We start from the raw sequence: 12472 nt of genomic DNA on the forward strand, positions 1-12472 counted from the left end.
TCTCAGGTGAAAGTGCGTAGGATTGCAGTTTTAGGCAATCCAGTGCATGCTTACTTGAGATTAAGCACAGTTTTGGCCTGTTAGGGAGCAATCCTTTGGCTCCTAGACAGCATCTGAGGGGCCATAGGATAGTTCAGATTCTGAGCTCTGAGGTCAAGGGAATCGGAGATCTCCCCCTGCCCCCAAGCCTCCGAGGCTGAGAACTCAACCTTGGTTAGGGGGGAAAGTGGGTTTTTTGGGGGGGGACTAGAAAGGCCAGGATACCAGCTATCCAGAGCTTTTGCCAGCCTCTCTCCCTCCTCCTCTGAAAAACCTTCGCAAGACAGGCAAAAAAGCGTATCTAGCAAAAAATGCAGGGCAGGAGGAGGTGAAGATGGCCTCCACTGCTTCTTCCGCCCTGTGTAGGATGATCGTAAGCCTCCATGTTCAGGGCCTTAGGATCATCAAGGGCACAGTTGATAGAATTGTGCCCTTAATTTCTCATCTGATCTTTAGTTGTAGCCCAAAGGCAGATCCTAATTCTAGCTTTTTCTCCTGCTAGTTTATAATAATGCACTAATTCATGACTCTACCAAGGATACCAATTCAGTTCTGAAGCTTCCTCCCAAACGTTATTGTTTTCCTTTAGTGTCTCCCCCCCCCCCCGCAATGTATCAGTTCTCGTCAACATTCTTAATCATTTAGTTTTTTTCACATTTTGGATCTCTTGCCAGAGGTCAGACATCAGGGTGACACTAAACAGGTGAACCATGAAATCTTCAAAGTCGATTCGGTCATTCTTGTTCTTGTCAAGAGCAGAAATTATTTCCTGGTATTTTGGTTTTGTTTCTTGGCCCTGCAAAGGAATGTGAATCATTTTGTGGCAAAATATGGAAACCACTATCAGCGCTGCTAATGAGAGCCAAACACCAACAAAACATGCTTCCTAGGAAGGCTGCAGAATTCGGGGCCCAGTGAAGGATGGGTTCTGACTTTGCTTAATAAGCTGAAATACGAGCGAGACTTTTGCCTGCACACACAGCCACCTTTGCTCCTCTGTACCAGCCACGATTAAAGCAAAAAGCCTCTAATTAACCATAGTTTCCCATTTCATCTGAACTGGGGAAATATGGTTACCAGCTTCAGGACAAGCCAGAACATTTTAAAGCAAACCATAGTTTAGGATATTGGCTTGTTCTAAAACTGGTAACCATGGTTTCTCGGTTCAGATAAAATGGGGAGCTATATTATTTGGAGAGTTCCTAGTTTGTTTGCTCATGCTGTGAAGGGGCTGCATGCATGCGCAACAGGATCTTTCATATTTTGGCTCATTAAGTCTAGATATGATAGTCCTAACACAGCTATTGAGTGACAATTATGAGAAACAATCACATGAACAACGTAAAAAAAGAAGCAGCCAATTAGGGGGAACAGATTAAACCAAATTAAAGCCATGTCTAACTATTTTACTAAGTTTGGGAAGGAAAAGGCTAGAAACAGGAGTTCCGCGGTCTAGTCAGCAATGAAGCCCTGCCCTGTATATCTAGAACTGCACTTCAAATAGCATTGGAATATGGAGCAGAATCTCCCCAGCAGATCTCAGTGGAAGCAGAAGGTCCTTTGAACATTCTGGACTCAAACCATTTACAGCTTCAAAGGGGATAATCAGCGGTTTGAATTGGACTGGGAATTGTTCTAGGTCTGAGCCTGATACATATACACAAGTGGGTTTTTAAACCTCAATGAGACTCTCCCTCTTGCCACCCCTTGACTACTGGATTCAAGTTCCATCCAAGTGTTGGTAACAAACCAGGTTTATTGAACTCGGCAATGTACAGCTGTGGCAATGCTGCATATAGTATAAGCCTCCAACAGGCTTTCTCCTAAGGCAGGGACACACAACCCTTTGGCCCCGAGGACAGACGCATACATGCGCACACACATTCACCTCGGCAGCAACAGATCTTAGCCTTGTAGCAACAGCATCTGTTGCATTAAGATGTTGAAGCCTCCCTTCCTAGCCTAATTGCCACAAAGAGAGGGGAAAATGCTCTTGAAATGGGCTTTACAGTTTCTGCCATAGGAGCTTCATTCCTAGATCATCCCCAGAGCATCCTAGGAAGCTGGCAGGAACCCTCAAACCCAGCTTCCTAGGACGCTCCAGTGACACTCTAGGAGCAAGCAAGGCAGGAACCACAGAAGCTGTTTCTAGAGTGGGTTTTGTTTTCCTTCTCCCCCTCCTTTTTTTTTTTGGCAGCAGCAGATGCTGGGGATTTGGGGGGCATGTGCATTTTTTGCACCCCTGTCCTAAGGGAAGAGAGAGAAAGGGGAGTCTAGAACTTCAGTTTTAATTAAGGAGACCGTGTTCATAGATATCTTGCCCTTAGGTTATTTTAATTCAAGGTGCCTACCCTGAATATTACACACACACCTTGGAAATGGTGTCCTGTGTAGAATCTTCCATTCGTGGGGTTTTTAAAGGGAGGTTTTAGACTGGACCCCTCTCAGTTCTCAGGTTCTAAGAAACTTCAGAGAATGTTCCTTTTCAAGAATAAGAGACCTAAAGACAAACTCACTTCAATCCTCTTACCTGCATAAAATGCATAAACTGACTTTGGAGCAGCTTTTTAGCTTCGGATTTGCTGAGTTTGCCATCAGTGCCTGCAGCATTATTGTAAACCAAGGCTGCTGTTGCAACAGCTTTCTCTAGATCCGTGCCTTTTCCTAGAGCTGAGGGGGAAAAGCAATGTGGGAGGATAACAAAAGCAGTTTCCTAGAAGCAGTAGAGGCCAGAGTCCACAAGAGTACAGCATTCTGGACTTCCAGCAGGAAAGGACTTGACATTACATGTGGGTGGGAAGGGGCTAGGGATGAGAAGGTTGCAGGATTTGAGGTGAGACACTTAGCATCCTGTGAATGGCCTGATGTGTTGCAATGTGCCCAGAACAGTAAGAAGTGTGTTCAGTGCTGGAACAGGTTTACACAGTAAGAGAGGGTTTTAATTCATGCCTACGAGAAGCCTGAGAGAGTTGCCACCCTTTGATTCCATAAATGTTGCCCTTTGGGTGGGCCCAGGGGATGAAGTCAGAGCAGTTCAGGAACCTGAGTTGGTAGGGTGAATTCCAGAAGAATTTGGAAGGTAAGGGGTGAAGTCAGCATAGAATCTTATGCTGGGGTCCCCAATGTACTCATGCATCCTCTTCGTGCCCACCTGGCTCCCTGCCCCTCATTTTTATTTTGTGTTTTAAAGATTTTTGAAAAAATTAACACTTGTTTCTAAACTGGGAGGCTGGCATGCTGCAAAGCAAAGGGCCGCTTTCCAGTACCATCTTTATGAGCTAAAAAGAGTGGTTTTGTGTTTTAGACCTCATACCTCACCTTTGCCTTGTATTTAGGATCTTGGGTTACTTTTCTTTCAGTCCCACCAGGTTGGCTTCTGGGAAATGAGCCTTTTTTGAATGGCCATACCCACCATGGCAGCCATTTTATGAATGGGCAATCCCTGCCTCCCATAGCAGCCATTTTGTGAGAACATCCAAGGCACTTTTTCAAAATTGCCCGCTGACCCCAAAATTCTGGGGATCCCTGTTCTAATGGATCATGTGCAAATCTCTGATCTGACAGGTCAAAGATGGAGATTAGGGGGAACCTAATAGAATCTGGAGTTTACTGGCATTTCATGACTCATAACTTTGGAAACTCTCTAGCTGTTGTTTGTCACTTTGATGAGCTCTATTGGGTCCCCCCCACACTATGTTTGTCTTGAATATCCAATCAGAATATTTTGTGGGGGTAAAGTTGGTTCCAATAGGATGACCTTAGTGGTCAGACCTGTAAAATACTGGTTGGTTGACAACACTTACCCCTGTGCTCTTTATAAAGGAGCAAGGCCAAGTGTAAAGGAAAAGATTGTACACATGTGCTGGTGTTCTTAAGGGCCAAACTAGTTGTTACCTTGAATTCATTTTCAATTACATGCTCTTTTATCTTTCTCAATTGCGTGATTCCTTGTATTGCACCTGCAGCTTCATTCTTTTGTAGTTGTACTGTGCTGTTGCTTTTCTTCAGTGTCCAATCATGTTTCATAAGTCCTGTATGTTCCTCCCAAGCCCTGGATGGCTTCACATCATCCCTTGAGCCTAACAGTATGCTATTTACTGACATAAATGGCTGATGGAAATTGAAGTACACTAGGGTTGCTGCCATTGCAAGAGCTCTAATAAGAACTTAATTTCCCATTGGGGAAGTCATCCCTCATCTGTCACTGGGCTGTGCTGTGCTTGTAAACAGGATATCAGAGAGAAGGGGAAACATGGAAGGATAGATGGATGGATGGCCTGTAATTTGAACTCTATGGTAATGGTTGAGCAAATGAACACACATACTCAGTCAAATGTAAAAAAGAATACATAAGAAAATCTGACTACAGATTAGGATGGAAGGAGGAATTCACATGGAAAAGAACAGTCACATGGGGATGGAATGTTAGGCAAGCACCTTAGTGAAAACACATTAAAGGTTATGTCTAGTTTGGCTCTCAGTTGACACATGCAGCAGAAAGACATGGTAGAATCCTGAGGTGGCTGACTGGATTGTGCCACTTGAAGCTGAGGTGGGGACTATCACTTTTGAATGCTCTTCTAATTTTATTTTAAAGGCCCTGCAAGTTAGAAAAAAATGAACACATCAGAGAGGAAGTAGCTAGACCAGCCATCTCCTCATTGTCATATTTTTTCTACTTGCATGGAGTTTTTCACATAGCAGAATCTATATAAGAATACATTAGTGTAACACTTATTACTAGAGAACTACCATACCAATTTTGTTCTTTTTTTAAAAAAAACCTGAAACTTGAGTAGTATAGGCATGCAGAAAATTTTGAAACTTTGAAAAAGTTTAATAGCAAAATAGTATGTTTGGTTGCTCTGCGCCAAACAGTCTCCTATTGCTGTACAGTTCAGTGCCAGTTTATTTGCTCTGCACCAAACAGTGCCTGATCTGACATCACATGTTTTCAGCCTGAAACTTAAAGAGATGTTAAAAAATCTTTTAAAAGAGAACGTGCCAAACAGCGCCTGACATCATGTGTTTTTGACCTCCTTTGCCTGCATCCTCCTGCTTTCCTTTTTGCTGTTTCTGTTTCTGTTTGGGTTTGTTTTTGTTTTGCATCACAGGAAGGCTTTATGAGGTGCTGCTAGGCCTCGGGGTGGTTGCTAGGGGCAACGGTCAGACCCTCCCCCCCGGATTATATTGTTTTGAACGGGGTAAATCAGCGAGTGAGGGGGGGGGGGCTCCTGCTTCCCTGTGTGCAGATGGGGTTTCTGTATTTGTGTGTGTATGCGTGTGTATGAGAGAAAGGGGTAGTGGGTGGGGTAACATGGCAGGAGTAGGTGGGGCACAAGACTGGCATGAGATTGGGTGGCTCTGGCTTAGGGCAGGTGAGAGAAAAGCAGCATTTTTCTTCTCCCCCCCATCTCACCTTTTGTTTTTCAGGCCCAGGGGAAGGTGGGGCCTCTTGGGTGGGGGCTTGGAACACCCCCTTTCCTGCAACAGAGAAGGGGTAGGTCTGTCTATGCTTTCATGTAATGGGAGCAGGCTCTTAATGGAAGGAGGGAGGCCAATTATGTGGGTGAACGGGAGGGAGGGAGGTGTGTTGGAAGACTTCCTTTGCTATGGCAGGGGGAGGCTTGCTTTAATGTAGTGGGAAGAGGTCATATTACTGGGGTGCTCATTGAAGGGGAGCTGATGCAGGACATACTTGGAAATCTGAGACAGGAAGAGGGAGGGAAGGAAGGAAATGCCCCCTGACAGTTATTCCAGTTGCAAGGGAAATGGCCAAACATATCTTCATCCGATCATTCTCATACTTCTAGGGCCCATGGCAACACAGGCTTTACACCAGTAATTAACAATGTAATCCGCCACCTATAGACTAAAGTGGTGTGGTCCACTCTACCACCTCCTGCTGCTGCAGGTGTAGGCTGGGCCTAAGCAATGTAACATTGCCTGAAGAACAGAGCAGCCTGTCACCCAAGTCTCCTGCTTGTTCTGGGCTTCTTGCTTTGTGGGAATCCCCTACTCATCACTCCTGTGGGTTAATTCCCAAATAACAACATATTGCATGACTCTAACCTTTGCTTTTGTTTGCTTCCCTTTGGCCTGATAACTTTATTGTACTTCTGCCACAAACCCACATGTGTTATGTGCTACAACTTACTCTCCAGTGGAAGCTGCAGATTTGTTGCCATGGTGCAGCACTCAGTTTGAAAAAGCTTGTGTCCCAGTTGGAAGAAGAGAAGGAGTCCCAATGGAAGTAACAGAGCTTCTTATGAGAACTGCCAACATATTTGGCTTTGGAGTGACAATGATGTGTGCTCTGGTGGTGACATTTGAGTTACTGCATTTGGTGCTGTTCTTTAACCAGGAAAATAGATGGGTGTGTATGGGAAACAGATGGAGTAGATACCTTACCTTTTATAGAAGCCAGCTGCTTTGATATCGGAATACTGGAAATTAAACAAATTATTTATTGATTGATTGCATTTACATCCTGCCTTTTTTCCTCTTGCAAGGAACCCAAATACACAATTACTGGTATATCTGGGTGTTTAATTTTGCTAGAAATTAATTTTTGCTCTTTTTCTGCCATGGAGCGTGGATGTGATGTTAATCATGGTGGAAGGTTTTTAATACTGGGGTGATAAATCTCTCCTGTATAAATGTTGCTCTCAAAGAGGGAGAAGACTGGTTCACATCACCAGATTCTGCTATGTGCAATAATAGAATGTCTGTACAACTTGTAACTGTACATATGTATACCTAGCCAGTGTACACTCATGGCTTCAGATAAGGCATAAATGACTTATCTTGGACAGTTCTGGATTCCTGAGCCTGTTTATAAAAGTTATTCAGTTACTCAGGGACAATTCTACACAAAGGCAACTGCCTATGCAGTATTCTATGGGTGATGTTTGGATATAACAATAAACAATGGTTTATCGTTATGAGATGAGTCTAGTTCCTCCTCCTCTCCCGTCCCCTGATGTGGCTGGGAGGAGGATTTCAGAAGCTTCTGCTTCTGCTTTAGACGAATCACAGCTTAGTGTTTTGTCATCCCACAGGCAACCTGTAGTTAATCTTACACAGGGTTAGTTGAAACAAAACAACTTCATGGAGCTGGCTTATTTCAACCAACCATAGTTAAGATTAACCAGTTTATGGCAGGGGTGTTGAACCTCTTTGAGCCCAAGGGCCAAATTCCATTTTGGAGAAGTTCTTGGGGGTTGCATTTCAGTGGTGGGCAGGACCAAAGGCAAAAGGGATGGGACCAAAGTACCATTATATTTTTAGCAAACGTTAACCTTAGTTACTCATTGCCAGTAACTAAGCCTTAGGAGATGGATTTCAACTTTTTAGAATGGGGGGGAAAACTCCACAAAAGTCAGGAAACCACCAAATTATTAATGGTTGTAGGGAAGGGGCATGGCCAGGGAAAGGAGGTGGAGCCATCTGGGGACCCCTGGAAGATCAAATGTGACCCCCAGTTCTGTAGCCCTGGTTTAGTATTTGAATGTAATACTAAACTGTGGTTAATTGAAATAGGAATCAAAGCTTCCAATCTCCTCCTTGCAGCTACACCAGAGGAGAGGGAGGAGGGAGCATGGGAAGAGGTGCAAGCACGGAAAGAGGCTCAGCTCATTTTTGTAATGATAAATCATTAATAATAATTTGTTATTATTGTGTCCTAAGTAGGACACTGTTTATCCCCTTTCTAAAGACCAAGCCAGGGGCAGAGGTATAGCCCCAGGGGTGAGGGTTCTGGCTCTTCCATGGGCCCCTCCCTGAATGTTCAGCTTTCATTTTACTAACACGTGTGTGGAAAAATAAGGAAAGCTGTGGAGGCAGTAGTCTACATAATGAGTAGTCTACATAATTTACTAAGAATGCAATTAAAGGATTTTAAACACATTAGTCTACTTGTATTTGTGGTCTAGATGTTTTGAAATGACTTCCCATCCCCTAGGCCCCCTCACCACAAAATGTCCAGTTGCAGGCTTGATTAGGGGATACCAGAGTGGGGGCAGGATGCAAGAGGGAGAGGGGTGTGTCTTGGACAAGACAGCCACAGTTTGAGGGAAGCTCCAAAATACAGAGACCCAAATCCACCCCTCCTTGGTGCCTACTCCCTTTCAGCCTTCCCCATGTAGAAGTTAAGCTCTCTCCATGATAGATGCCAGGCCTTTTTAAAGCCTTCTCATCACCCCTTTGGTTTAGATTACATTGGGGGAATGGTCTGGTGGACCATTGTGAAAGTGGCTGTGTGGAACATACCAGTATTTGATGGCAGACCAGTATGAACTCTAACTCAGATATCAAAAGAAAGTATGGGATACAAATATGAAAAATACAATACATAATTCATTCATATATATATATATATATATATATATATATATGATTTTCCAATTCTCCCTCAGGTTTTAACATTTTAATAGAAACTATGATTACTTTGGCTAAAGTGCTAGAAACTCATTACAGCCCAAACTACAAGCTGCGATACCTCTGTCTTTTTCTCTCATGCGGGTGCAAACACACACGCACACTATGCAGATCAACCAAAATGGGTACTGAATAGGAGGTTATTTGAGAGGGAAAGAACAAGATTATCACTTACTGTTTGGGCATTTTTGTTGAAGATATGTTTGTTGCTTTGGTTGATGAAGCATCCCTTGGTTGATTTAGAGAATATGAATGTGTGTTCCCAGTGCTGGATGCACAGCCACACATGTTTCACGACAGCCTGGCCACTGTTTATGATCTCTAAGCAACTTAAGCGATTGCACCCAGGCAAATGCAAACCTTTGTTCTGTGAAAGGTGAAGGCGGCACAGCCGACTTGCCAGCCAAGTCTGTTCGTAATGGAAACGCTCCCTGGTCATTGAATTGGTAGTTAAATCAATCACTCTGAAGAGACATTCCAGAGATCAACAGCAGTGCTTGTAAGACACAATACTCTGTGTGTTTCCACACATGATGCTAAAAGTACTTTTGCGTCTTTCTTGCATGGTTTGTGTGCACTTGAGAATGCTAAGGTGAGGCAGAAAATGTGATGGTGGCATGGAAGACATTTATTATTACTTTTAAAATAGTACATTCCAGTCAATATAAACATTACATTTGGATTTCAGCCCTAGGAAAGCCATAAAGCATTTTTAGGCTGCAATCCTAAACACATTAAACTCAGTGAAACTTATAATTGCAGCCTTAGTGACATATCTGAAAACATCTTCGGAGGAAGTAAACTGGACTGCATGTCTGAGCCCCTGCGATCACAATGTCATGTATCCCTAACGACCTCCACACGCAGCCAGTTTACCTTGTAGTGCTGGCTGTAAGAATAGAAACAATAATAATAGCCTTATAGCGACAAATTCTAGAAGAGTAGCTGTGTTTGTCTGCTGCAGCAGCTTAAAAGACCGACTGACATTATAGTAGAAGCTTTTCTGCTCTAGAGCCATTTTGTCAGGAGTAAGTTGAAGAAAGCTTATGCCATGCCACAATTCATTTGATAGCCTTTAACCTCATAGGGTTGCTGTGGTAATAAATTTTCACTTTTAAAGTGAGATGGAAGTGATTAACAATAGCATGTAACACAAAGCAAATAAATATTTGTCTTAGTGAGCACAACTAGAAAAATGATATCCTCATTTTAGACCTAGAAGCAACTTTGTAAATGCAGTAAATGAGTTTACTTAATTTGCTTAATATTCTGGCCTTTATGGACAGAAGACTGAGACTAACAGCCATGATAGATGGATATTTCATAGTGCAGGGTAGTGAAATTCAGCCACTGCATTTTGTTTCCCCCTGTTAACTCACCGGTTGCTGATCACACAATATTCCCAAGCTTTCCTCCACAATCATGAGGGCTAGAAACTTCCTTTCTTTTTCTTAAAATCAAAGTTGATATTCTCTGGATAGATACCACATCCCTGTGGCAGGTACTAGATCACACAATGAAATCCCAGACATTCAGAATTCATATTGCTGCTCTAATATGACGTGTTCTGCATTTTTGTTGAACCAGTTGGGATTCTGAGCTTCCAATATCACTTGCAGATGATATCACAAATTGGTTTTAAGAACTAGAAGATCTCCTTTGAATTTTGTTATCTATCAGTGAGACTGGTGATATTTGAAATTGTTATCTGAGATTTGAAACTGCTGAACAATTTTGGTGGAGAAGTCCTTTAAAGTTATGAAATGGATCATAGTCCGTAAAAGCTTGTGCCATAATAAATTTGTTTGCTTTAAAGATGCTACAAGACTCTACTTTTGCTCATCGGACTAACTCTGAAGTATATTATATAAATTATAGTCATGTTAGGCCTATAGAATAATAAAGACAAAGAGGGCTGCAACTTTATTCCACAATCCCAAAAAGGCACACCCCAAAGGTGCTTGTAAATATCTTTAATACAATTGATCTTTAAACATCTGACAGCATTTTGAGCCCCTAGGCTCTTCCTTGGGGAATTCTATCACTGCTGAAATGAGTTATTTTCCTTTCTTTCTCCCAAATGTCTGAATGCTGCTTTATAATGCTAAGTATAGGCATTGGGTTGTATCTCAGCAGTTCTCACACAGAGAACCAAACAGCCCCCAGGTGACTGCAACATCAAGTAACAACTTGCATGTATATAATAGCTATCACAGATCAAACACCACAGACAGAGTCTATAACACATCAGGATATATGTGGACATGCAAATCATCCCCAGGTTGTTGATGTCTCTCAAATTTGAGTTTGGGAGTCCAGCCAGAGTCTCCTTTATCTGGGTTATGGTGCTGTGATCTGTTCACTGAAACCAACTGTGGTATGCCAAATAATTACATTAATAAAAACTGTTAATACACCTGCTGAATATGTTTTTCTGCTTTTCTAGAATTGCCAATGTGTTTTCAGTTTTGTCAAGCTTTTGTAAGATAGCAGTCTAAGATACCTGTCTTACTCAGCTTCAGTTTGCCTCTGATTGTTACTTTGGTGTTCAACAGCTGTTTTCCTATGGGCAACACCTCTCGCTGGAGTGTGCTTTTGCACTGCTGGCCTCCTCCAAATACTTTCCTGCTAACACATCCTTATAGATCATTACATATCACTGTTCCTCAAATTTCTAATATTTGCACCGATAAGTCCCAGTGAAAGAACTATCTGTAGTGACACTCTATGTAACGTGATGACACACAAAGAAAATTGCAACAGATGGCCAAAAGAATTAAATTGTTTCCCCCTTTCATTGGAAGTGAAATTATTACTGAAGCTAAAGTTAATATAAATGTTCACCACCCTTACTCTTCTTGGATTTTAATTCTTTTTTAAAGCCTAGGAAAAGATGATCCCTTATTCCTCCCCCTCCTTTAACATGCCCCCTCTGCCCTATCCCTTCTGGAAATGTTTAAGCTTTCTTAGATTTCTGGTGCCTTCTTTAGGGAAGGCTTATGAATAAAAGAGAGCCTGTAATTGCAGTGCCACTGCCAAAATACATGTAATCCATGCTCATTATCTCTTCAATTAACACACTTAAATTACACAGAAATTTATCTGCTCCCAGCTTGAAAACTAGAGAAAATCTTGACATCAAGTGTGAGTAATAGTCCAGATTTTTCCATCAACTGATGGAACCCTGCAATGAGGCACAGAATGCTTTAGAGGTGGGTCAGAGTTACAGTGCCAAGTCAGGGATGGCCAACACACAATCTGTGGGCTGCGTACATGCATCTCCTAGCCTTTTTTGTGCCCCCTGCCACATTGCTGCATTTGCTGCCAAAATTTGGTGGTGTGGTAGTGGCAAGAAAGCCTCATTTTCCTTTAAAACAAAGTGCATGGGGAGCATACAGCTGGGTTTAAAGCTAAATCGCATCCCCAGAAGCCCTGGGTGAGCTCAATTTTGCTTTAAAATAAGGCACACCTTGTTTTAAAGGGGAAAGGGGGGCTTGCTGTTGCCATGGAGCCGATTTTTGGCAGCATATTCCACAATGGCAGCCATTTCGGTGGTGGAGGTGTGTGCATGTGCCTCCCAGTCTGTTCCAGGGAGTTAACTGGCCCTCGACCCCGGAACTTGCTCACTCCCGTGCCATCTTGCTGGCAATGTTTGAATAACTCGCTAGGATCCAAATAACTGCTTTGATTTGAGCAGTGGCGCCTTGAATGTTGCATGGCAATTCACTCTTGAAACTGAGGGGATTTGCACAAGCAGTTTGTGATATGACAGGAAGGGGATTCAGATTAACCCCTCATGTGTTAAAAACACATGGGAGGGGGATGTGGGGATCTGTGGGCTAGCCCTGGCCCCCTGCTAATGTCCCCTGCCCATCACAAGTTCGGTAACCATGAGAAAGGACCCTGCCTTCGCACCAGTCAGTGTGTGTAGTGCTTCTTGCTGGCACTGAAAGAATGGCTGGCAGGGTGAGTGTCTAGTTAGTACATCATGGGA

General features: G+C 42.9%; 1 protein-coding gene across 1 annotated transcript; it reads right to left on the bottom strand.

The window, feature by feature from the left end:
• Positions 1-676: 676 nt before the first annotated feature.
• SNTN (sentan, cilia apical structure protein) lies at positions 677-8766 on the bottom strand. Its single transcript, XM_084832509.1, has 4 exons — positions 8654-8766; positions 6451-6485; positions 2570-2709; positions 677-835 (listed from the first exon to the last, which is right to left on the bottom strand). The coding sequence occupies exons 1-4, from the start codon at positions 8764-8766 to the stop codon at positions 677-679; spliced, it is 447 nt and encodes a 148-aa protein (XP_084688635.1).
• Between the last annotated feature and the right edge of the window lie 3706 nt (positions 8767-12472).

This window comes from Heloderma suspectum, chromosome 2 (assembly GCF_057233095.1).
Source record: "Heloderma suspectum isolate Gila_16-S chromosome 2, 16-S_ref, whole genome shotgun sequence".
In the NCBI taxonomy this organism is placed as follows: Eukaryota; Metazoa; Chordata; class Lepidosauria; order Squamata; family Helodermatidae; genus Heloderma; species Heloderma suspectum.

Coding starts and splice junctions, on each gene's coding strand:
- SNTN (XM_084832509.1), bottom strand. CDS start 8,766: ATGTGTGGCTGTGCATCCAGCACTGGGAACACACATTCATATTCTCTA. Junction 2,710..6,450: donor GCAGCTGGCTTCTATAAAAG/GTAAGGTATCTA, acceptor TTTCCCCCTCAG/CTCTAGGAAAAGGCACGGAT. Junction 836..2,569: donor AGTTTATGCATTTTATGCAG/GTAAGAGGATTG, acceptor ATTCCTTTGCAG/GGCCAAGAAACAAAACCAAA.